Source organism: Semicossyphus pulcher, unplaced genomic scaffold, assembly GCF_022749685.1.
Source record: "Semicossyphus pulcher isolate SPU_LCO1_2020_fin unplaced genomic scaffold, fSemPul1.0.p SCAF_17, whole genome shotgun sequence".
NCBI lineage: Eukaryota > Metazoa > Chordata > Actinopteri > Labriformes > Labridae > Semicossyphus > Semicossyphus pulcher.
The window spans coordinates 19400880-19427394 of NW_027211681.1; the positions used below are offsets into that span (position 1 = coordinate 19400880).

At 45.1% G+C, this 26515-nt stretch overlaps 1 protein-coding gene across 3 annotated transcripts in view; it reads left to right on the forward strand.

The window, feature by feature from the left end:
- The window catches only part of fat1a (FAT atypical cadherin 1a), an 80161-nt gene extending 60735 nt beyond the window's left edge, over nt 1–19426 (forward strand). Inside the window, exons 14-30 of one of the 3 annotated variants that reach the window (XM_069665250.1) lie at nt 1519–1905; nt 3566–3780; nt 4894–5031; nt 5228–5371; nt 7366–7563; nt 8243–8830; nt 9005–9227; nt 9308–9439; nt 9541–9698; nt 10372–10840; nt 11518–11671; nt 12126–12236; nt 12321–12955; nt 13964–14101; nt 16047–16106; nt 16466–16501; nt 17817–19426. In XM_069665250.1, coding sequence (XP_069521351.1) covers nt 1519–1905; nt 3566–3780; nt 4894–5031; nt 5228–5371; nt 7366–7563; nt 8243–8830; nt 9005–9227; nt 9308–9439; nt 9541–9698; nt 10372–10840; nt 11518–11671; nt 12126–12236; nt 12321–12955; nt 13964–14101; nt 16047–16106; nt 16466–16501; nt 17817–18496 — 4466 coding nt within the window. In that variant the 3' untranslated portion in view covers nt 18497–19426. The remainder of the gene's footprint in view (nt 1–1518; nt 1906–3565; nt 3781–4893; nt 5032–5227; nt 5372–7365; nt 7564–8242; nt 8831–9004; nt 9228–9307; nt 9440–9540; nt 9699–10371; nt 10841–11517; nt 11672–12125; nt 12237–12320; nt 12956–13963; nt 14102–16046; nt 16107–16465; nt 16502–17816) is intronic. The other 2 variants (XM_069665248.1, XM_069665249.1) reach the window with 2 other exon arrangements.
- Nucleotides 19427–26515: the final 7089 nt, after the last annotated feature.

The following is a 26515-nucleotide window of genomic DNA, read 5'->3' on the forward strand; positions in this document are numbered from 1 at the left end:
AAAAGGTAGAGGACCCAGACTTAAATAAATATAATAAAAAAGGCATTAAACACAGACTTACTGTGAACAGTCCAGGTAAAATCTGACAAAAAAATCCAACAAGGGAAAAAACACAAAGAGCCAAGAGGAAAATCCACCAGAAAACAGGACAGGTGAAAATGATAGGGAGCGACGAGGGAACAGAGAAAAGTTGATGACGAACACGGGCACGGGGACATGGGAAGACAAAGGCTGTGTTCGAAATCAGATACTATTTACTACATACTACATACTGTATACTTCATACTGCGGTCGTATGTAGTACGGAGCTGTTCAAATTGATGCTCTAGTTTCCGGTTTTGGAAAGTCAACTGCCGTTGTGACGTTCCAGCGCTTTGCATTGTGGGATGCAGCAGGCAAGGCAGACTGGTCCGATGCATACTGGAGATTTTTTCCGAATCAGTACGACATCCGGGTATTTTGCATACTGCACATTTTCTTCTTGTTTGCATACTGCAGACACAGCAACAGACTGATGCACTGGGGAGGTGAGACTAATCGGGCACAGGTGAGACAATCAAGGGAGCAGGTGAAAACAATAAGAGCAGGGCACAAACAGGCGGGAAACACACAAAGGCAGGAAGTTAAAGACGTACATGGGGCGAAAACTACTAAATAAAACAGGAAATACTAAAAACAAACTCAAGACTGTGAGAGTAAAAAAAAAGGAAATGATATCTAAACAATGAATACATAACTAACTAAATCATGACAGGAGCACAAACTAAACACAAACTAAATGACACTTTTCTTTTCATTGTTTTGTCTCTAAAACTCTTTTTATTTCCTGAAGGGCAACATAAGAGATTCTAGCCACGGGACTAAGATAATCCTACAACCATAAACATATGTCTATGAGGCAAAAGAGCCAATTGAGATTCAGCACAATTCACTTAACCACCATTAAGCAATCGTCTCCAGGCTGATGGGACCAGATAAAAGTGATGGGGAACCATATAAGCAGCGCTCCCCGTGGTAGTCTTTGCAGCACCATAATGGCATCCACAGAGGACAGGGCCACTTACCTGATAAATGGGAATATAATAGCGTATTCCAAATGGTGGCCACCTGCAGGAAGGCATTATGATTATTATTGTGATCCGTCTCTGTCTCGTTGCTGGGAGCGTCTCGCTTGTGGGAGGACATGAGTTATGAGGATGGCGCGGATTAGACGGTTACAGCACCTGTTTATCAGAGGCTCGCTGAAAGATGGATGTTTCGGGACGAGAATAGAAGGTGACGATTTTAATCATTCGGGAATCAATGCATCAATGGAAGAATCTATACGCTCGTTCACGCCCTGTACTTAACCGAGTGTTTCTCTTAATGTGGCTATCAATCTTTCTGAGGCTAACATTTACGGGGATGCGTTCAGAAGCAAACATCATTTTGAACGGTTGTAAATCGAGCCAAAACTACGATTACGATAAGATTCATGTTGCAAAAAAACACTAAATTTTCCTTTGTCTGCCTTTCCAGGTGTTAACAGCGACATCATCTACTCACTGGTGGACGCCGCTGATGGATTTTTCTCCATTGACGAGCACACCGGTGTAATGAGCCTGGAGCGTCCTCTCGACCGCGAGGCGCAGTCCACGTACGAGCTAAAGGCTCGCGCCAGTGACCAGGGCTCCCCGCGGCTGTCCTCGCTGTGCCAGGTGGTGATCTCCGTCCTGGACATCAACGACAACCCGCCCGTGTTTGAGCACCGCGAATACACGACCACCGTGTCTGAGGACGTGGCGGTGGGCACGCAGCTGCTCAGAGTGCAGGCTGCCAGCCGGGACACGGAGGCCAACGGAGAGATCTCTTACGGCATCATCAGCGGGAACGAGCACGGCATGTTCAGTGTGGACCCACGCACTGGTATGTTCTAGTATATTCTTTCAATTAAGCTTCTACTGTGCTTTAAGGACTCCTTCCAATCCAACTGTATTTGATACTGAATTCTAGAAAGTCTTTTAGGGGTTAAAGGAGCAACTCGCCCCCGGAAAAAGCTGCTGTTAGTCAAAGCTGGTGTTCTCTGTAATCGGTAGAAGCAATATTTGAAATTGGCACCATAGCTGTGGAGAAAGTTGTACAAACAGCTCATGGTTTTGCCCATTCTACATTCCTACAACACCCAGCGTGCATTGCGCCCCTCCCTCTGAAAGGAACGGCCCAGCGAGAGACGCTGGAGTCAGATACTACCTTTTCACTGCAGGCAATGACGGTACAGAATCTGAAATATGACGAGAATATACCGGTGCATTGTCTTTAAATTCTTCATGTCTGCAGTCTACATTTCAAACCTGACGATTTTGAACGAGACATGACATCGGAGGCGGGCATCCTAAATTGAGGAAGTGTAGTTTAGCGAGCTCTCTGGCCTCGGCCATGAGACGCATTTTACATAATCTGGCGGAGATTTTAAGGGGCCCATTGGAGAAGCGGATAGCGTCCTCCAAAGGCACAGAGCGAAATTGCATTTTTTTCCTGCTATAATGGCATTAGCTCCCAATTATAGCATGATAGGACTGAGGCTGAAAACCAGTGAACTGGTACACTGTGTCGTTTTTGACCACTAGTACGGCTGTGGTGCAAAATTTTTACTAACACATGGAAACACATTCGTCCGTCCATCCTTGAGGACGGGGCTGGAGCCTATCCCAGCTGTCATTGCGTGAGAGGCGGGATACACCCTGGACTGATCGTCAGTCAATCACAGGGCTGACACACAGACACAAATGACCTTACACGCTCAAATCATCTACGGGCAATTTAGAGTCCCCAATGAACCTGTGGGAGGAAGCCGGAGTACCTGAAGGGGAACCCGTCTGATTTTTACTTGTTTTATGAAGAAGGAAATATTCTATCAGGTTTGTTCAGCTTCAAGGACACCAACAATACACCTGATTTTGTTTACAAGAAAATTCTGCAAATTCTTTAAGTGTGAAGTTAAGCATCAAGAGCCTCATCGCCCATTCCATCTCATTCTTGTTGAGTCTGCACAGTCTGCATTCCTGTCCTGACATAATCACGGCATCATTCTAACCTGCTATTGGGACAAACAAGCACAAAAAGTAGTCCAGTCCCAGGCGTCTTGTTTTTTTGTATGATTTTTTTCGGAAGTAAAACTCTGGACCTGAATTTCACTTTAATTTGAAAACCATCAGAGAATCGCTCGCGGCATCGATGCAACACAATGGCAAAGCAAACAAACAGGATACTGTTCTGTTGTCTCGCTGCGAGCAAGTTAAAGCAGCTGAGCCGAGCAGAACTTTTGAATTTCAAATGAGAGTCAATGAGGGATGAAGATTTCACTTGTGCTCTGTGGTGCATGTCAGCTGAAAATGTTGCATGTAGAGTTATAAAGCTGTTACCAAAAGTTACAACAGGAGGAGAAAGTGTCTGACTCACAGTCACAGTTTAACACTGATTTATATTTATATTTGAATAACATATTGATGTTGAGAGTGACTCAATTCCTGGGACATGACACCAGCTCTGCCTCCCTCTCTGACATTCCGCTGTCTCTCCTCCTCAGGCGACATCTTCGTGATTGAGCCGCTGGACTACGAGGCGTCCCATGAATACTACATCACCATCGAGGCTACGGATGGAGGCTCGCCGCCGCTCAGCGACATGGCCACTGTGAACATCAACCTGACTGACGTTAACGACAACAGACCCGCCTTCAGCCAGGACGTGTACACGGCCGTCGTCAGCGAGGACGCCGAGCTGGGGAAGATTGTGATGGCGGTAAGAACACGCGTTATGTTTTCATACAGAAGTTGTGGGACAAGAAGCTGCAATCACTATAAAACTCTACAGAGGGTGAAAAACAATCTTCACTTTCCTTCGTTTGCTCGTCTCCTCCCTCACTGCCTCTCTCCTCTCCGCCCATTACTCACTGCTTACTCTATCGCATATCAGCACCTGTGGCAAATCACCATCTGGTGGCACAGCTAAATTAGCACCAATGCTCTTCATGCTCGCTGCCTCCCTGTTCTCGTGCGTTATCTGACACGCATGCTCAAACAGCTCTAATTTAAAGCCCTTTGACTCATTAAGCAGCGATCCACGATCAGGCAGTTTTTTGCCTTTTGCATGTTAAATATTCACTCGCGCTATATCTGTCTGCCCGCTGCTCCCCCCTCCTCTCATAAAAGACCTCTGCTCATGGCCGTTAATCTGTGTCTAATGTACCTGAATATGAATTATCCATCAGGAAATTTGGTTTTAATGCCTGTCATTGTCTCCTGCTTGTAAATCTTCCCTGTCTGCTGATTTCCCCGGGGATCCCTTTCAATATGTGATGGTTGGTGGGTTTTAGGGCTGAGTGTGTGCGTGTGTTGGAGGCGGGTGCACAGGATGGTGCGGGTGTATGCATCTGTAAGAAGTTGCAACAATCAGGCTGTAAACTAACATCATTTTTGTTATTGATTGATCAGACAATTGTTTTCTTGATACAGTGATACATGTGATACATTAGGGCTGCACGATATCGTTTAACAACCGCAATTGTGATGTGTATTATTCACATATTGAAGTAAATTAAGTGAAACATTCACGCTGCTACTTTTTTGTTGCTCGTTGCAAAACGAGAACTCGCGTTTTAAGTGACTAATCCACAGGAAAAGTCCGTCTGATATCACATTAGTGCAGCTGTTTATATATAAACATGAAAACACACTGTATTTTTTCAAATAGCAATAAATATGCAGCCCTAAATTACATCCATCACTTTCTAGGAGGTAGTAGGTGATGTCTTGTTCTTTTACCAACCGGCTGCTGACTCCTTTCTGTCAACGGTCTAATGGTTTCAGCCTCTCAATACGTCATTGATTGTTGTTTTGATTGATTGATTCAAAGGTGATGGCTGAGGATACAGACGGGCCCTCTTACAATCACGTGCGCTACTCCATCGTGGACGGGAACCAGGGCAGCCCCTTCACCATCGATCCGGTCAGAGGGGAGCTTAAAGTAGCTCGCCAGCTGGACAGAGAGCGAGTAAGAGAAACAGCAGACACAATGCTGACTGTACACACAGAGCTTAATCCACAAAGGAACTAATTGCACTCTGTGCAGAATCCAATCAGAGTCATGTCAGGCCTAATAGGGAGGCTTGTTTACTGATCTCCGCTGCATTATTGCTTACAGAAGCAGCTTTTCCTGCGTATGCTAATTCTCCCCGTCTCTTTCGCAGACTTCTGGTTACACTCTGATGGTAGTCGCCTCAGACAATGGGGCGCCCTCTCTTTCCAGCAGCGCCATGATCAACATCGACATCTCGGACGTCAACGACAACCCGCCGCTTTTCTCCCAGGCCAACTACAGCCTCATCATCCAGGTGAGAGAGAGGGGGGTCAGTGAGGATGGCTGATTAGTGGTGGAGAGGAAGAGAAGGAGGTAGATGGAAAGGGGAGAAAGAGAGGTGGAGGTACAGAGGGGGGGATTGCAGTGGACACAGAGAGAGGGATTAACAGGGAGAAATAATGGGGGAGTTGTGTGCGACTAGAATGTCAAGAAGGAAGTAAGAGGGAGAACAGAGGTAAGGACAAGGGAGGAAGAAGGAGGGGTGAGGAAATGGGAGGACGGAGGCTGCATCTTAAGTGTAAGGATGCAGATAAGTGATGAAAGGGATGAAAAGTGGGAATGTGAACGATACTAAGCTGATATTTTAAGGGAAAATGTGTAAGAAAGTGAAGAATTAAAGGCGATGCACCTGAATTCCAGTTTGGAGATCAAAAGAAGCAAAAAAAAAAGAGATAAATAATGATTCCAAAGGTAGGAGGGCAAATGATTCGTTTCCAATTTTTCCGTCTGTTTAGAAAACTGAAAAAGCAATTTAAGAGATGCTACGAGGGGGCGCGGTACACAGCGCAGACAGCTCAGGCACTTCAGGATGAAACATTGTTTTGACTGCGAAAAAAAATCCTGACTGGCTTTATTTTACTCACCGTGGAGCCCTGATCAAAGTGGAGCACGAAATCACGCTGAAACAGAACAAGAGGAGAACACAGGGCTCGTATTGTACACAACACCGGGGATATCAGGAGGGGGGTTTCAACACTACATCATTAAAGTGAGTTTACAGTCAGGACATTAAGGACAGATCTGTGGCTGTTTCAGGGACACAGCAGCCAAAGCTTTTACTGTGAAGCTGACATGTTGTCCTCGACTGGAACTCATCAGAATCATAGCCGCAACATTGAGGACCGGCTGTTAAACAGGGACAACTAACAAATACCAGCAGTAGATTACTAAGAGTGGAAGTCATTCATGACTTTGCACTAATCTCTAAAGCATGCATCAATAATCAGCAATTGATAGAAGTACTGTATGTGACGTGAAAGATGTCAAAGGCAGCCTCCAACCAACAGATAATTTGGATGATTTGATTCACTCTGACTGCTTTCATTGAGCACCGCAGCAGACAGCTGGGAAAAGCCACACAAACTGTACTAAGTTAGCGAGTTAGATAGAGGAGCGTTATATTCTCTTCCAGAGTAGGTAGGGACCAGAAACTCCCTTCCATTCAGAGGGAGGGGCGCAATGCATGCTGGGTGTTGTAGGAATGTAGAATGGGTGAAACCACGAGCTGTTTGTAAAACTTTCTCCACAGCTATGGCGTCAATTTCAAATATTATTGCTTCTATAGATTACAGAGAACACCAGCTTTGACTGACGGTGACTTTTTCAGGGGTGAATTGCCCCTTTTGCGACTCTGACGCAGGGGAGCGCCTCATCTTTTCCATACAGAACGATACATTGATAACTCAAAACTCGTGTTAAAAGTCACAGTAATTAGCAATTGTCGGAGCTCCGCCGTTTCAACCCTCTGCGCATCTAACCGGCGCAGTCTTGCGACATGCTAGTTTAGCCGCTACAACAACAGCTAGCCCGTCACAACGGGTTTCGTTTCAGCAATTAAGGATACGAACTAAGTAGTGGTTAATGAATTTGCGTGTCCATTGCTCATGCTGTGTTTACTCGGTGATGTTTTACCGTCTGGGGGACGGGCTGTAGTTAAATAAACAAAACATACACTGGCAGCGGGCTGGGGCGGAGGTTAACCGCCGAACTGCAAGGGGGCGTTAGTGTTTCATCGCGGTTAGAAAAATCCAGTATTGTGACAGCCCTTTCTTTTAGTTCATGTGGTGGGCACAAAAAAGACGAACGAGTGCATTATATTAACTTAAAAGGTGAAGATACGTTTGTGCTGACCCTATCATAACATCTAAAAAAACCAAAATAACTTCAAACATCATAGAGCTAAAGAGCGTCAGGAGAAGCACTTCCTCTCATCACAAATATGAACCGTGCCTCTCTTGTATCCCACAGGAGAATCGACCGCAGGGCACGAGTGTTCTCCAGCTCACCGTGACCGATCGGGACGCTTCCCACAACGGCCCACCTTTCACCTTCGCCATTGTGGACGGGAACGAGGGCGATGCTTTCCACATCAATCAGCTGGGAGCTCTAGTGGCCGTGGGGGCGCTGAATAGGAAAAGTAAAGAACACTACCTACTCCAAGCACAGGTGAGTCACTGCAGCGAGGAGAAAGCAGAGTTGAGAGGTTGTATTGATTTAACCGTCAAGCCATCGCAACCCGATCTATTTGTCTTCCCTCTTTTCCCCACCTCTCTGTCATGCTCACTCCCTGCTTTCTCTGTCTCTTTTTTTTCCGACCAACTACTCAATGTTGAGCTCTCCACATTTCAAATCTATTCTAAATAAAGCTTTCCACCTTGTTTAAAACTCTGCGTGAGATGCTGAATTGGAACAGGCACAAACTAAAGCTGCAGCATCAGAGTGCACCTCGCAGGAGAATCACAAATCAAAGACATTTGCTTTGAGTTGGCGTGATCACGTGTGTTGCTGTGTGTTGATGTGTCACCTTAGAGGAAAGAACAGAGAGAGAAAAAAGAGTGGGCAGATGGGATATGAAATGTAAGTGTGATGTCTTGTTTTTACACACGAGATGCACACTCACATTTGAGTCAGAGTTATTTTTCCTCGCCGAGCTGGTGACCGTCCGTGAGAGGGTGTGAATGTTGAAATGTATGATGTGTGCATGTTTAGCCGGCTTTACCACTTACAGTATGAAGATGCTGTAGGCTCATGGAGATCAGGGAAAGAGCTTGATTGCCCTCTGCTGTTGGGATAAAAACCTACAGTGTACAACATGTCTCATGCATGTCTCCCTTCTCTTGTTTAGGTGTCAGACAGCGGCAAACCTCAGCTCTTCTCCACCGCCTTCATCAGCGTTCGCATCATCGAGGAGAGCATCTACCCTCCTGCCATTCTTCCTCTGGACATTTTCGTCACCACAGCAGGCGATGAATACCCCGGAGGCGTCCTGGGCAAAATCCACGCCACCGATCAAGACATCTACGACACTCTCACCTACAGCCTCGCCCCCTCGTCTTCAGACGAGAGCGGCGCCTTGTTTTCCGTCTCCTCCTCTGACGGTAAAGTCATCGCCCTGCGTCCGCTCGACGTGGGCCACTATCCCCTCAACGTGACGGTGACCGACGGACGCTTCACCACGGCTGCTGATGTCACCGTGCACGTGAGGCAGGCGGCTCGTCAGGCTCTGGATAACTCCATCGCAGTGCGCTTTGCAAACATCGCCCCCGAGGAGTTTATCGGGGACTACTGGCGCAACTTCCAGCGAGCTCTGAGGAACATCGCCGGAGTCAGGAGGAGTGAAGTCCAGTTAGTGAGTCTGCAGCCGTCAGAGCAGGGAGATCTGGATGTGCTGCTGACTCTGGAGAGATCTGGCAGCCCGTATCAGTCTCAGGAGGTAAGAAGTCGTCAATCAAACTATAGAGCATTCTCTTTATAAAGGAATCAACCCTCTGGTCTGTAAAATGTATTTTCTATTAACTTTAATTTGCCAAAAAACTGTCATAAATGTTAAAGAAATTTAGCAAAACCAAAACGCCGTCCCTGAGTCTTTTGTTCTCTGTGTTTCCAGGTCGTCTTCCGAAAGCTGAACTCCTCCGCCGCCGTGATCGAGGAGATGACGGGGGTCCGGATCGTGCGTGTGGTGCAGAAGCTGTGCGCCGGTCTGGACTGCCCGTTACGCTTCTGCGATGAGGTCGTCACCCTGGACAAGGCGGCCATGTCCACTCACAGCACGGCTCGCCTCAGCTTCGTTACACCCCGGCACCTGAGGACTGCGACCTGCCAGTGTGAAGGTAGAGTGATCACGCTGACGTTAATAACACAGTGATTGTTAGAAAACCCCTGTTCTGAGTAGAAGTGTGTCTGTGTTTAGGCGGCAGATGTCCCGTGTTGAACAACCTGTGTGAGACCAGCCCCTGTCCTGAGGGTATGGAGTGTGTGGCAGATCCTAAAGACCCCGTGTACAGTTGTGTGTGTCCGGAGGGCAGAACGGGTAAATGCTCTGGTAAGACCACTCGCATCTTTACCCTCCACCCATCCCTGACTCCTTTAATTCTACTTGGATTAATTCAGCTCTTTTAACCCACGTGTGTTACTTTATTTCAGACGGACACTCGCTGACGTTCAGCGGCAGCGGCTACGTGAAGTACCACCTGACGGAGAACGAGAACAAGGAGCTGATGAAGCTGTCTCTGAGGCTCAGGACCTTCTCCAGCCACGCCACCGTCATGTACGCTAAAGGAACCGACTACAGCATCCTGGAGGTGTGTGTGCGTTTGTTTGTCTTTGTCCTTAAACGATAACCTCGCTTATCGTAATTAAGTCTGGATTTCATATCAGACAGGCTTAATAAAAACATAACCGACCCGCCCTCCCATGAGGCCGTACCAACCAACTAATCTGAAGGGTTCAAAAAGCCATTTTTTTTAAAACCTCCTTTCACATGAAGGACGATGGGAATGTGGCGGTTGGTTGAAAAAACTCGCACACAAGAGCTATTTCGGTGCTGGGAGGGAAACAGCGAGCAGTTTTCCACACATTCCTTCTCCAGTCTGTCTGGTGAGGCAGTCTGCAGAGTAAAACCTGTCTGCCTGAGAGGCAGTTATTATTTATCATCGGGCTGCCGCGTGGGGCTGTTAATGTCTGCCAACTTGTTTTATTTAGAAGAACGAACGGAAGTTAAAACTTTTTCCTGCAAAGGGAGGGTTCTGTGATAGTGTCAGGAAAAATGTAGCACTTCATCAAGATATAATTATGTCTTGGCGTGTAGATAAATTAATGCACAGTGTGTTTTCTGATAAGGAGTGATTTATGACAGTGTCGCACTTTTATTTGTAAGAGAGAGCTGATGATTTCTCCCAGTTTTGAGCTAGTGAAGTCTTTGATAGATGCTGAATGTCTTTCTTGCTCGTACTCATGTTTTCTTCCTCGATACAGATTGTGAACGGACGCCTGCAGTACAAGTTCGACTGCGGCAGCGGCCCCGGCCTCGTGTCCGTCCACAGCGCTCAGGTTAACGACGGCGAGTGGCACACCGTCTCGCTGGAGGTGGACGGTAATTACGCTAAGCTGGTGCTGGACCGGGTGCATGCCGCCTCGGGCACAGCGCCAGGCACCCTGCGAACCCTCAACCTCGACAACAACATTTACTTCGGGGGCCACGTTCGGCAGACCTCCCCCGCGCGCCACGGGCGCAGCCTGCCTGTCACCAACGGGCTGCGCGGCTGCATAGAGGCCATCACCCTGAACGGCCAGGAGCTTCCTCTTAACACCAAAGCTCAGCGGGCGCACGCCGTGCTGGAGGACATTGTGGACGTGGCTCCGGGCTGCGGGCTCGCACCTGCTGAGAGTTGTTCCAGCAACCCCTGCACCAACGGGGGGAGCTGCACCTCGCTGCCTAATGGAGGTACATAATGTCCTGCTCAGCTCATTGCACTCACTCACATTTCCCCTGAAGTAGCTTTAGTGAAATTGCAACTTTTCCATCTGATATGCTACTCGAGCAATCGTACCTTCTCTTATGTTAGGGAGAGATTTGGAGGAGTTTTAATTGTGCCTTAACCTCCTTACCTAGTGTGCTGCTGCCTGAGCTGCAGATCAAAAATAGCTGCAAATTGCAATCAGGTGTAGCAACTGTTATCAGAGACAGGCATCTTTTATCATAGTTTAGTAAGGACTCGCCTTGTTCCGGTGCTGTGTTAATTTGCCGTTAGTGCTGTTTGCTATGCATGCAAACTCAACACTTCTGCATCTGTTCCACATTAAAAACCTGCCAGCGGTTCAGAGTGCATAATCCCTCACAGTCCCTGGAGGGCCTTTTTTATCGTAAAACATCTGCAGGAGTTTCCGTAACATCAGCTCGATTTAAAAAACAAGAAGAAGTGAGGAAAGCATACTGTGCCTCAGTCATTTAATGAAAGGAATAAATGTACATTATGCTAATGGTAACGTGCCATCTGTAGAAGTGAAAGTTCAGCTCGTTCTGTTGCCCTGACCTTTACTTTGAACTGTTTAAAGCGTTTGTTTCCAAACTCGCTTAAGAATCTACAGTAAGTAATGTTTTTTGTATCCACGCTCCCACAGGCTATTTCTGCAAGTGTCCGGCCTCATTCATGGGCTCCCACTGTGAGGTCGGAATCAGTCCCTGTGCTTCCAACCCCTGCCTGTACGGGGGCACCTGCGTCCCTCGAGCAGGAGACTTCTACTGCCAGTGCAGAGGGCAGTACTCAGGACAAAGGTAGTACAACGTTTTACGATTGGTCTAAACCCAAGTGGTGGGTCGTGGAGCTGTTTTTAGTGGGTTGCAGAAGATGAGAACCTCTGGTCTAAACTATAAATACAAAGAAGTCCACATACTATAAGCCTTGATGTCATGTTGGTATAATGATGTGTGCATGTGTGATGAAGCTGGACAAAGGCAAAATGATCACTTTAAACCATTTTATTTCTTATAATAATGGATATTTAATACAAACATAATGATGAGTAATAATAGTAGTATGTACGCGTTATCTGCATTCATGAGCTGTGTTTAATCTCCGCCGTATATCAAGCAGCAACATTAAAAGTACATTTGTTGTGTTTTCTGATTTACAGCTGAATGAGAATCTTTCTCTCTGCAGAATCATGTTTCAGGAATGTTCTCTTCATACATTTCTTTTCTTGATCAACTCAACTTGTTCTTGTTTCAGGTGCCAGTTGGGGCCGTACTGCAGAGACAACCCGTGTAAAAACAGTGGGAAGTGTATTGACAGTCTGGATGGTCCAGTGTGCGAGTGTGAGGCCGGCTTCCAGGGAGACAGGTACGTCAATATCTCCAACTAGCCTAGTCTGATCTCCGGCTTACTCCTTAATGTTGCCTTACTAACCTCCTATGTGTTGCCCAGGTGCCTGGGCGATGTGGACGAGTGCATTAAGAACCCCTGTTCAAACGGAGGCCAGTGCCACAACACGCACGGCTCCTACAGGTGCAACTGCTCGCTGGGCTTCAGCGGGCAGATGTGTGATCTCCGCGCAGAGGTGCGCAACGAGTTCGTCTCCACCTCCTGGAACATCGGCCTGGAGGAGGTGATCGGCATCGTGGTCTTTGTGTCCAGCATCTTCATCATGGTCCTCCTCTTCATCATCATCCGCAAGAGGGCGTGTCGCAAGTCAAAGAGGGACGAGGACAAACACGGGGGATCGAACGTGCCTCACTCCTTTCTCCAGAGGCCGTTCTACGACGCCAAGCTCAACAAGAACATCTACTCGGACATCCCGCCTCAGGTCCCCGTCAGGCCCATCTCCTACACTCCCAGCATTCCAAGCGACTCCAGAAACAACCTGGACAGGAACTCATTCGAGGGCTCGGCCATCCCGGAGCATCCGGAGTTCAGCACCTTCAACCCAGACTCCATGCACGGACACCGCAAGACTGTGGCTGTGTGCAGCGTAGCACCCAACCTCCCCCCTCCCCCACCCTCCAACTCGGTGTCAGACAGCGACTCCATCCAGAAGCCGAACTGGGACTATGATTACGACAGTAAGTTTGATTATACGCCACAGAAGCTTTACTTACCTGTGACTAGGAAGGAGTTGTATTAAGTTTCCAGTTAGTATTTTTATGGAATTACTTCCAACACAATCCATGTAATCTCATCTTAACTGTAGGTGCACACAAGTGCTGAGACAGGCGGGACAAAATGATTTAAAATTAGCATTCATTTTCAGTTTAATCGCTTCATAATGATATTTAATTAAATTCTTGGTAACACCATTTTACGGGTTATAATTTCATAATTATTTTCTTGGAAGAGCCCTTGAAAGGCTGTAATTTGCTCCTGATTATGGGGAAAACAGACGCAATGTTTAATTGGTACTCTTCCATTTAAATATTTCCAATTATTTGCCTGGTTAATTTGTAAACATGACGACAATAAAGCATAGAAATAACTTTCCCGAGAAAAATAAATATGATGAATTCCTTTAGAGATCATAAAGTGTTTAGAAACCTAACATGACAAACTAAAGTCTGCTTCAGATAACTCATGAAACGCAACTTTTCTCTTTTAATTCTGCCAAATGATCTAATTCCTCACAGGAAACTTTCGAGGGAAATTATGGAGCTTTAAAATAAAGTTACCAAGTAGTCAGAACTAATTCCAAACTAAATTGCGTGCATAACAGTGGAGCACACTTTTAAAAACACAAATCTGATTATATGTGATATATGTGCTAATCTCGAAGATCCAGTTTCGCTCTTTTTGGCGCCACCTGTGGCGATAAACTGTAATTGCAGGAGCACACTTCCCAGATATCCAGACAGTGTTGCATGTGTGACGTCCACGGTTGGCTCCGGTTGTAACTCTTGATTTTCCTCGCTGACGGTCGCTTTCCTTTTTAGACTGTTTGCCTTCATCTGAGCGTCGAGTTTGTTTCCTTTTCTTTGGATTTGCACTTATTTTTGAAGTTGTATCTGTAGTCATCCATCTTTTCTGTGCTCACCTATGCACTGTAGTTACACTGAAACCACTCTGTGTTTCTCCTCCAGCTAAAGTGGTGGACTTGGACTCGTGCCTGACTAAGAAGCCTGTGGAGGACAGTGCCTGTCACCCGTACAACACCCGGGGCAGCATGTCTGAGGTCCACTCGCTCAGCTCCTTCCAGTCGGAGTCCTGCGATGATAACGGTAAGCTAACATTCAGCATGTTCAATCGAGTCCTGCTTCAAAAGGGAAGAAAAAATGTCCTATTTTATACGAGCCGTAGTTTTGCACTTGATGAGTTCTTGCTCTTCTCTTCTGTCCGATCAGCCTGCAGAGTTTTGCGACAGTTACCTTTTTGCTTGTTGTTTTTCATGCTAACACTGTTTCTTTGCATGCTCAGAGTTGGACGGCCTTTAAATGGTGTCTCTGGGGTCACTTGTTCTTCTCTCTTTTCTTTTTGCTGCGGGGCTTCAGCTCCCATATGGATCAAATCAGTCCACAGATCAAGAACAAGGTTTTAAATAGGGGGTCCAGCCTGTAAGTCCTCAATCACCTCCGGTGCAGACGGAAGCAATCACGACAACTTTGTTCTGTGTCATTCTCCCGGGGTTCTATATATTTAACAGGCGCTCAGTTTACCTGCGTTCAAAAGGAGTTTGATGACTTACTCACAGAGCAGTTCTGTTGTTTTGAAAATCCCTCACGACATCATTGATTTTGACAGATTAATTTTTTTCATTTAAAGCATGTTTTTTCTTCTTCTTTTGTTTGTCTGTTTTTGTTTTGTTTCCAAAATGTAGCTAAAAACGGATGTTTGAAGCAAACATCACGGAACATACCACAACGGTACACACACATGTATCATGTTCTCCATTTCCTCGTCATACTAGGGCTGCACGATGTTATCGTTTACAATCGCAACTGCGATGTGCGCATGTGCAATAGTCACATCGCAGAACGTGCGATATTGAAGCAAATTAAGTGAAACACGTCAAGCTGCTGCTTTTTTGTTGCTTGTTGCAAAACGAAATCTCTCCACTTTCTTGTTTGCAATGACTAATAAACAGGAAAAGTCCATCTGATATCTCATTAGTGCAGCTCTTCAGCAGAGCACACAGACCGCTGCGCAGCAGAGTCTGTGTGTCACCTGCCTGTAAACTGAAAACAAGCACGGAAACTCACGTCTCCTGCTTCCTGACGGCACACGCAACCTCACTCCATGCATGTGCTGCAGGTGTAGCCGCTAAAAGGAAACACTGGCGTGCCGTCCGCTCTGTCAACTGTACCGGGAGGAGGTGGCGCTGTTAACGGGAATACTCTCACTTATAAGCCACCTGGCATGGCACAGATGATGTCAGCGGGAGTGAGAGTATTCCCGTTAACAGCGGCACCTCGTCCCAGTTCTGGTTAACGCTGGGGCTACATAAACAGACAGTTCATGGAGCGGACGTGCTGTTTACATTAAGTGGCTACGCCTGCAGCACACACACCACCTGAGGTTGTTTTACTATAAGCAAAGAGGCTTTAAAGTCTCAAATAATAGATTGTTAATTGTTTATATAAACATAAAAACACACTGCGTTTATCGCAGAACAAAAACATATCGCAGTGCATGTTTTTCCCATGTCGTGCAGCCCCATTACCCCACGCCATCACTGGGACATCATGGTGTGGATCGTGCTGCTCATAAGTCATCAAATCCTCCATCTCTTACCTCTAAATTGAATTTGAAATTGAATGTTTCCTAAACCGTTCATTCCTACTTTTCAAACACACGCAGGCTTTTCTCTGTGCGTTTTTATATCTCCGGGGAATTTCACTGATTCTTCCATCTGTACTGTCAATGGCACCCCATAGCCTCTCAGTATGTTGTTGTTGTGTGTTATCTTGCACAAACAAAACTCCTCCCTCCCTGCTGTATCGCCTCCATATTGTCTTGTCCCCCCCCCCCCCCGTCCCCTGTCCCGCCACAACACTCAAAATGTGTCCAGCCACACGGACGGCGACGTTAGTGGGAGGTGTCGCGTGTGTTGGCCTCACTCCCGCCATCATGCACTCCATGTGTTTTTTACTTTTGATATCTCAAAGCATTTGTTCTAATGCTGGATCTCTTCCACCCACTCTCCTCCCCCCCTCCCCCTCTCACAAGCCTCCATAGTGACAGTAATCCACCTTGTCAACCGTGCTGTTGACTCGGTGGAAGGAGAAGGTACTCTTTTATTGCTTCCATCTGCCGCTAGTTGTGTCCTTGGTGTTGGGATGTGGAGTGTAGGTTGTAGAGCTGCCATTCTCTTACACTGACCTCATCCAGCTGCTAATTACAAAGATAAACAAATTCTGCATTAAAGAGACGTTAAAAGTTTCCATATCGATCTTTGCAGGCTTTGATTACACACCTGAAGGAGTCTAAGAGAATGGCAGACGTGTAGTCCATCACTCTTTGTTTTCTCCTTCACTGTTTCATCGTCACCTCATTTCATTGCTGTTCTCAGCCGGTTGTTCTCTCCTCTCAGGTTTTAACGTGACTTGTTCTTTCTCTCTTTCTCCTCCTTCTCGCCTCCTATAAAGAGTCTTTTTTGGCTCATGATCTCAAGAACCCAAGAGGTGACTTTTTACATCTTTGTTTGCCTGATGTTAACTGGTGTTATCCCTCAGTCTAACTCTTAACCACTAACCCTTAAAGGCGGCGAGGGTTAAACCTCCTCTTGTGAGGCCCAGCTGCTGTGACACTGCAGCGGCCTCTTAAAGTCTTCCCTCTGCCTCTGATGTATTATCTCTCACCCCCTGTGAAGAAAACATCCCCATGCATGGTTTTGATTCCCTGACGACATTAAACATATATATGATAACAAACTGCAAATTTGACTGACCGGATTAAAGTGTTTGTGTGTCAGTGTTAACAGAGTGCGTCACTGGATTTACAGTAACTCCCTCCAAAATACACGAGTCCTTAACAATTTGCTGTGTTTTCAAGTGAACCTGAAAAATCTATTACGTTTAATATGGTTGGTGGAGTAGTGGAGGAAAGGACATCTCTGCAGAATATACAGAATATGTGGGGGATGGTAAATTTACATGTAAGATAAGATCTACAGCAGCTCACAGAACAGGCAAATTAAATAAAGTACTCGAGTAATAAAATTAGACAGAAAGTACAGGTGGCAATAAAATGATAGAAAAACTAAATAAGAACAAAAATAACTAATAAAACTATTCACTCTATGTACACATTTGTCCTTGTTGATAGATGTACAGCCATTCTTAAAGATAGAAACACACACGGTGTGTAGCATGATTCAAACCACAAATGAGATATTGCAGCAGTATTGCACAGCATTTATGAACTTTGTATGTAATTAAAGCAATATTGGAAGTAGAATATGCAACATATCTAACATGACAACATGAAGTTGCCGCTGCTAAACAAATATGGCGGCCTGATCTTCAGAGCACTGGGATACGTCTCGCCCCTCTATCACCCAGTTATTATGCCATCAAACCAAAACTATAAAGTGTCTCTGTTACCTGCTCCAGCCCAGAAGCTCAAAGGCAGTTGTGCTTTTATATGTCAGGAGGGTTAGCGAGGGTTGTCCTAAATTAGATTTGACTAGATAAATAAATGTTGGACATGTTTGCAAGAAGAACATACACACATATTATTGGCATATAACCAAAGAAAAACACAGGTAGACACAAATATAAAAATAGTGTTTGTATGTCACTGTGTCTGCAGTGTGTTGCTCTCACAAAGTGGTGTTAAATGAAGTGTTTGTTAATGAACAGCTCAGTGTGTTGGTGTGATGTATTGTGTTGCATGGTGTGGTTTTTACTATTAACATGAATAATTATAATCGTGCTGTATGTGCTGGATGAGCGTTGGTGCAGGAAACTAACGACTGTGCTTTTGCTGATCACACAGGATATCACTGGGACACATCTGATTGGATGCCAAGTGTTCAACTTCCTGGAATCCAGGAGTTTCCACAGTATGAGGTTGTGGAGTCGCCCGCCCCTCTGTACAGCGACCCGAGCGCCATCGACACCGACTACTATCCCGGCGGCTTCGACATTGAGAGCGACTTCCCCCCGCCGCCGGAGGACTTCCATGCAAATGACGACCTGCCGCCGCCACCTCTGCCGGAGTACGCCGACCGCTGCGACACGCTGCGGCCTCTGGGCAGAGACCTGGACCCGCCTGTGAGCGGCCCGGGAGGCTCGCCCGGGGTGCGCCAGCGCCCTGCCCTGCCTCAGCTCTACAGCCTTAACCAGTACTTGCCGCAGCACTCCTACGCGAGCGACTCCGGCGACGCTGAGGGCCAGGGCGCTACTTCCACCTCAAACAACACCACCCCAGCTTCCACCATTGGCACCAGCGGCTACAGAGGGGGCTACCCGTTAGGGTGTAGTCGGGACTTTGACTCGTCAGCTCTGGACAACATGTCCATGTCTCTGTACACGTCCACAGCCTCCTGCTCGGACATGTCGGCGTGCTGCGAGGAGTCCGAGGTGATGATAAGCGACTACGAGAGCGGCGACGAGGGCCACTTTGAGCGGCTGGTCATCCCGGGGCTGGACTCCCAACAGCACACTGAAGTCTGACACTGGATCCAAACAAAAGTGCCTGAACCCGACGCTACACCTTATGTTCGCCCGCCACACACCAACCACAATATATGTGTACACAGAAAACACAACACACACACACACACACACACACACACACACACACACACAGGATGAATTGAGTCAAACACAGGGGTTGTTGAGACTGGTTATGGAAGCCAATCGGCTGAGAGGATCTGATGAAGCTACAGGAGAGACTCTGTAGCATCTTAACGTCCGCTCGGTCCAACTCCTGCCCCTCTGAGTGGGCGGTGCCATCGCTTTAACTAACTGTCATCACACACAGGAAGTGGATCGTCTGAAGAATCGTCATTTCAATGTACAACAGGAAAAGAATCAAGAAGAGAAAAAAAAGAAAATTCACAACAATATCTTTGTTTCTATAAATAAAACCAAGCAAAATGTTTTTTATACAAGTCCTCATTTTCAATGTAAATTTAAATGTACAGTTTTGATTTCAAAGTTTACTAGGTTTTGTAGATATTCTATGCTTTTATTTTCAACAAAAAAGAGTTAAATGGTGTGACATTATCGCCTTACTGTGCTTACATTCACGAAAAAAGAAACGTTAAAAAAAGAGAGAAGAAGAAAAGAGCGTGAAAACACAATGTACTCGTAACGTTTATCGTCTCCTGCTCATTTCAAAAAGGGTCTTCAATGAACGACTGCATATTCTTGTGTTGTTTTTTTTTATTTGTTTGTTTGTACATTTTGACTTTGGAACCTCTTTATTTTTCCACCAAGAAAATGGGACCCAATATATTTATAGTGCAGAGTTATCCATGGACACGTGACTTTTTCAGGTGTCTGTGTGTGTGTGAGCAATGCTATGGTCTTGTTAAGGTTTTTATTGAATACTGCCACGAGCTCACGCTTTCCTACTGGCAATAAATTATTCCTAAAAAATACTCATGCTGTCTGTGTGCTCTTATTACAAGCTACACTAATGGATACAATGGGGTTACAATATGTCAACACATGTATTTGTTTGGTAAGCTCAACTTTAAAATGCTGCAAAATTTAAACCTTTAATGAATGGGAATTCTGTTTTCCCACATCCATCCATTATCTATACCGCTCATCCTGTTCAGGGTCGCGGTGGGCTCCAAGCTGGGCGAAAGGCGGGGTTACACCCTGGACTGATCGCTGACACGTACAGACGGACAAGCAGTCATTAGAGTCACCAGTGAACCTAACGAGCATGTCTTTGGACTGTGGGAGGAAGCTGGAGTACCCGGAGATAACCCACGCATGCACGGGGAGAACATGCAAACTCCACACAGAAAGGCCTGCTTTGTCCTAACCAAGACCCGAACTAGGAACCTACTAATTGTGAGGCGGCAGCTGTAACCAATGCACCTCCATGCAGCCCTGTGTTGCTACAAGCAACTGAAAATAACTGCAACAATGTTTTAAGAGCCCTTAAAGCTTAAACTTGTAGCTTCTAAAATGTGAAATTGAAACTTTAGCTTTTGTTAACAGTGACGGGGACTTTTCTGTTTTATTGTCCAACAATCAAATAATATACAGCGGGTAAAATAAGTATTGAACACATCAACATTTGTCTCAGTAAATATATTTCTAATGGGGCTATTGTAATGAAATTTTCACCAAATGTCAGAAACAACCCATGCAATCCACACATGCAAAGAAATCAAACCATAGATGTCCATAAATTAAGTTGTGTGTAATAATTTGAAATGACACAGGGAAAAAGTATTAAACACATGAAGAAAGGGAGGTGCAAAAAGGCATGGAAAGCCAAGACACCACCTTAAATCTATTCGTAATTAGACAGCAATCCTGCCCCTTGTCAGTGCAAATTAATATCAGCTGGTTCAGTCCCAACTGATGGCCTTTAAAAGGTGTCTCATTACCAAGGTGTCACACAAGAAACATCTCATGATGGGTAAAAGCAAAGAGCTCTCTCAAGACCTTCGCAACCTTATTGTTGCAAAACATACTGATGGCATTGGTTACAGAAGGATTTCTAAACTTCTGAATGTTCCGCTGAGCACTGTTGGAGCCATAACCCGGAAGTGGAAAGAACATCATTTCACCATAAACCGGCCACGACCAGGTGCTCCTCGCAAAACGTCTGACAGAGGAGTGAAAAGAATTATCAGAAGAGTTGTCCAAGAGCCGAGGACCACTTGTGGAGTGCGTCAGAAAGACCTGGAATTAGCAGGTACAATTGTTTCAAAGAAAACAATAAGTAATGCACTCAACCGCCATGGCCTGTATTCACGCTCACCACGCAAGACTCCATTGCTAAAGAAAAAGCATGTTGAAGCTCGTTTAAAGTTCGCTGCACAACATTTGGACACCCCTGTGAAATACTGGGAGAATATAGTCTGGTCAGATGACACCAAAATTGAACTCTTTGGATGCCATAAAACACACCATGTTTGGAGGACAAATGGCAACTGCACATCACCCCAAAAACACCATACCAACAGTGAAGTTTGGAGGTGGGAACATCATGGCGTGGGGCTGTTTTTCAGCATATGGTATACTTCATATAATTGAAGGACGGATGAATGGAAAAATGTACCGAGACATTCTTGATAAAAATCTGCGGCCATCTACCAGGATGCTGAAGCTGTAACGAGGGTGGACATTTCAGCAAGACAGTTATCCCAAACACACAGCCAAGGAAACTCTCAATTGGTTTCAGAGAAAGAAAATAAAGCTGCTAGAATGGCCCAGCCGATCACCTGACTTGAATCCAATTGAAAACCTATGGAAAGAACTAAAGTTCACAGAAGAGGCCCATGGAACCTTCAAGATTTGAAGACCGTTAGTGCGGAAGAATGGGCCAAAATCACACCTGAGCAATGCATGCGACTAGTTTCTCCATACAGGAGGCGTCTTGAAGCTGTCATCACCAACAAAGGCTTTTGTACGAAGTGTTAAATAAATTTCAGTAAGTGTGTTCAATACTTTTTCCCTGTGTCATTCCATTTTATTTCACATAACTTAATTTCTGAACTTATTTGTTTTTGTTTATTTGTATGTATGATTACTTGGGTTGTTACCAACATCTGGTGAAAATTTCATATCAATAGCACCTTTAGAAATATATTTACTGAGAAAATGGTGACGTGTTCAATACTTATTTTACCCGCTGTAATATTTATATGCCGAATCATTAACTACATTGGCAGACAAATCATGATAGAAATAAGTTTAAAAACAGCCCTAAAATCATGTGCATTTGATAACTGACAGAATTTGTAGCCTCACATCATATTGTAAATAAGTAAGTAAAGCTTTGATAGAGCACCAGGTTACAAAGCGCTCCACAGAAGACAGGGATGGAGAGAAGGCTTGTCTATACAATGTTTTTGGGGGGGTTGTGGAAGATGATTCCAGAGGGGCGGGGCTAAAACAGCAAAGGTACGATCACCTTTTGTTTTGGTATCAGAGCGTGGGGTGGACAGAAGGCCGAGGTTAGACGATCGGAGTGGACGAGAAGTAGAACATGGAACGAGGAGGTGTGAAATGTGACTGGGGCCGAGGTCATGCAGTGCTTCGTATGTCAGTAACAGGATCTTGTCGTATATTCTGAATCTTACAGGAAGCCAGTGGAGGGATGCAAAAACAGGGGAGATATGGGGCTGACGGCTGGTTTGCGTTAATCTGGCGGCTGCATTTTGAACTAACTGTAAACACGATTGTGTAAAGGGAATTACAATAATTGATTTGATCTTTGCAATACTTCTTAGCTGCAGAAAACAGCAGTGGACGAAGATGATTCAATGATTCTTAGCCGTAGGTTGTAGTCCTAACTTAGACACACTGTAAAATCTAAACATTTTCGTCTTTTTAAAAACTTATTTAAAGGAAATTATGTTTCTTTTTTCAGGGCAATAAAACTGTTAAACTTCCTAACAAGCAGATATTGATTGGTCGGTCATTACAAACTAAACTTCTAATTAAATTCTTCAAACTTTTGAGAAACCAAACATGTTTCAGGCTAAATCTTTGGACTGTGATGGAAGCTGCAGCGTTAAAATACATGCAGTTTCAGTTTGATATATTTGACTTACAGTGAGGAACAAGCTGAGCCAGAGTTTGTGTAACACTGTCACACAGTCCGGTGTAATCAGGGGGAACTGATGGATTTAAAATGAACTCTCCATCACGTCTTGTTTCAGGCCTCCTCTCGGCCCGACAGCTCCGTGTCACCTCCCTCCTCTGCCTCCCTGCGGCTGCTTGTATCAATAAAGCCCGGTCGTCTCACACCAGGCCGAGAAACTAACGCGACCCTGATACCTCCAGGCCCGATTCCGACACCACACTCACTCTGTGTTTGGCTCTCTGCACTGTGCTGACCCGGTCACGGCTCCACGCAGGACTGACTGTTCCTCCTCCCGGGCTCTGTAGTGAAGGCTGACCTTTTGACCTTTAGTCAGGACCGCGGAGTCACTTCGTATCTGCTGTTACAGGCTGACTACTGTCAAAACTTCTCTCTGCTCAGCCTGTCTTTAATGAGGCGTATCATGTCAGCAACATGACGGCCTGTCTGCATGATAGTGGCGCTGACTGTGGGCTGCAGAGTGCGTCAAAGCGGGGGTGATTACAGACTCCACCTTCAAGTGAGACACAATTAAAAAGGAGTTTCTACATAGCTTGTGGCTAGGGCAGTGTATTAATGGTTATATAATGCATTTGTCCTTGCCCAACATAACTTGCTGTCTGTCCGTCAGTAAGAACTGCAGACCTAACTTCTCTTTATTGATGACTCACTGGCTCTATAATAAGCCTTTAATCTGAAGTTCAAAGTCTTAGCGAGCCTTTAATGATAGGTCATAGATTTCTCACTTTCTAATTTGTCATGCCTGCAGTTCAACATCTTGGCAAACACCCTCACCCACTTCCCCGAACGGTGCAAAATGCCAAGCTGATGTGTGGATGGAAACTCCAGAAGTAACTGGTCCGGGCCAAAGAAAGTCAAGCGTCTAACATTTTAAAACACTGAATTGCTATTTTTAGACTTTATTTGTGTAGCTGTAGATTAAACTTGGTGATTATTCATCGTGGTAATAGCAGCTGTTTCCCTTGTTTCCAGTCTGCATTATAAATGAAGCGTCAGGTCTGCTGGATCCAGCATCATACAGCAGTTAGTAATCTGATTGGACAAGAGGCATTCCATGAGTGCTGATACAGAGAACAACATCACTGGGACTTTTCACACTGTGTATCACTCCGCCTCAGCCAGGTGTTCTGAATACTGTTAAAGGGGACATATTTTAGCTATGCAATCAATTTTCTATCAATTTAATGTATACATTACAGCAGACCGTGTGTGTCTACATTGATCGAGCTGGTACCTCTGAATCACACAGCAGACCCTTATTTAACTTGCTGATGATAAATGAAAACAAACAGATAAATGTACATGATGAAAAAAACAGCTTATCTGTGGTAACCTGAGTGCAGTAGAATGTTTGGGTTGCTTAGCAACAGAAGTCCAGTTTCAGTTAAGGTGTGGAACTAGTTGAGTTGGTGGAGCAAAAAATAATCTGTTGTTGATTATTGCTGCTTACTGCTATATACCACTTTTATAACTGTTATAACACTCAGGGTTGTGATGTAATCAATATCAGCACTGCTGGGATACAGTTCATATTCAGTACAACATCACTCTCTCTCATGTGATATTGTTTAATCATATCATAGTAGGACTGATGGATCTTTTCATCCAGCTCTTCCTAGTTGGTTGGGTATTTTAATTTTGACCGAATCGAAACCAAATCTTTGCTTTTTCTTACTTTTTAAAAGCAAAACATTTGAAGTACATCTGAACACGTCAGATGACTACATCTACACGTCATGGCTGGCTTAATGAGAATAAACATAACTAAAGCATCACATCACTTAGGTCTGATCTTTTAAGCTCAAGTTGATGAACCATGAAATGTGCTTTTTTTAAAAAGTTTATATTGAATAAATATAAGTGAATTCCTGAGATGCTTTCCCACAAGCCGTGTCGTCATGCTGCTCTACTTCTCAAAGCAGCACAGAGCCGAGGTCATTCCTCGCTTCTGAAACATTTAACTCTATTTATTTATTCTCTTCCTCTACACTTATTTTTATCTAAAGCTTTCCCTATTCCTGGGAATTATCTATTCTTTCTCGGCTGAGTTGCAGAGCGTAAAACATTCTCAGACACGCGCTCAGGTTTCACATGAGGAAAAGAGAAAGCTGCACAGTCTGCGAGCTTTAATGCAGAGACGCGTTCATCCCAAACTCTGGCAGCGGCTGGTAATCGAACCACTTTGCAGCCGCTCATGTGCTGCTTCATCTCATGCTTGGTGGATCCAATTAACTCTGGAAATGGCACCAGGTGTTTTTCCCATTAAATAAATTAAGATTTTCATACCTATTAATGCATTATTCATATCGCTGAGTCACGGAAGCAGTTCTGCGGGAGAGGAGGTGTTCTGCTTCAAGGGTCGGGCTTATTAGCTTCACTTAAGAGGCTGTAATACGGCGCGACAACCACTAGATGGCGGCAACGCCCAACTCACATTAAGACAGGAGGTGAGTGGTAAAAACAGCCGCACACAAAGAGGCACGTGCGGTCTCATTAAATGATTTCACTCAGTGGATCCTTCTGGATGAATGAAGGGAGACAAATCAGGCGATTCATGGATCAGTTGGTAAGAAAACCTGGTTACATGTGACGTAAACGAATCAGAATGCTCCATCTACCGGAGTTGATCGTCCTTCTTCCACCTTTAAAGGCCCAAATATATAATTTATTCACGCAATGCACAAAAGGGAAAGTTACAGCCGTCAGTGTAATCCCGACTTTTTGACAGCATGATTAGTTTTTCATCAATCAAAACCTGGAGCTGTGATTTCCTGTTTGCACAGACTGTGTGCACACGACTGTTAATAAATGCAAGTTGAGGTTCCTCATACAAAACGCAAATATCAGACACCTCAAATAACAAGTCAAACAGAGGAGACGCAGAGAGTGGAGGCAGGTGATTAACAAGAGGCTAACGCGCTGTCTACATACACTGAATGTCTGACGGAGCTAATCTGACCCACAGGGAATCCAAACCTGCCCCGTCATTTACAAGAACGGCGCCAAAAGACCCCCCTCCTGACCCAGAAAGGTCTCAGCCATGCACAGAGACCGGGAGCCGATATTAACATCGACCCACCTCAGCCGTCTGCCGCTGCGTTATTATTCTCAGACAAAGGCAGACGAGGGGGAAACTGTGGGCTGCTGCTCGGGAACAAAGACACTTGTTGAGGTCGCGACAGAAGCAGCGGGCCACAACGGAGGCGAGGATTCCCGCCACGACAGTTAGACGTCTGGATCCAATGTGGAGGAACAGTTTAGATTGGACTGTTTGTTTAATATAATGCATCTATGGAACAGTAATAGTTTGCTTATGTTGGCAAACAACAAGGAAAGTTCTTAAAGGGGCAGTCCGCCAATTTCTCACATACAGATTAGTTTACTCGTCATTAGTGGTACAGTCAGATTTGTCGACTTTAAAGACCCTTCAGCAGCATTTTTTTTTTTAAAGTTTTTGCTGTCGATACGTCTCAGTAAATTGATGCTCAGTGAGTTGGAGCGAGCAGCAGCACTTTAATGAGAATGAATGAGCTGTAAATGTGCCCACTGGAGCTAATAATGACCAAACACTGATCCCAAATGTGAGCATGAGGCTCCTTCATTTTCAGCCTAATGAAATTATCTTAACCATCGAACTTTGCCTCCATTTTTAGAGTGATTCACTGTTTATAGTGTAGCCGACATAAAAGTGATATTATTTTTGATACTTCTTTATTTCTTCTATTAATATTATTGTTGTTGTTATTATCATCTTATTGTGAATGTTTGGTGTTTACTTTTTATTACTGTTCATCCTTCTCCCCTGTCCCCTGAGTTTTTGAGAAGGTCAGGCTACACTCGAATGCATCAGATCGATCCGACCTCCGTTCAACAAACGAGCATTTCTAAAGTAG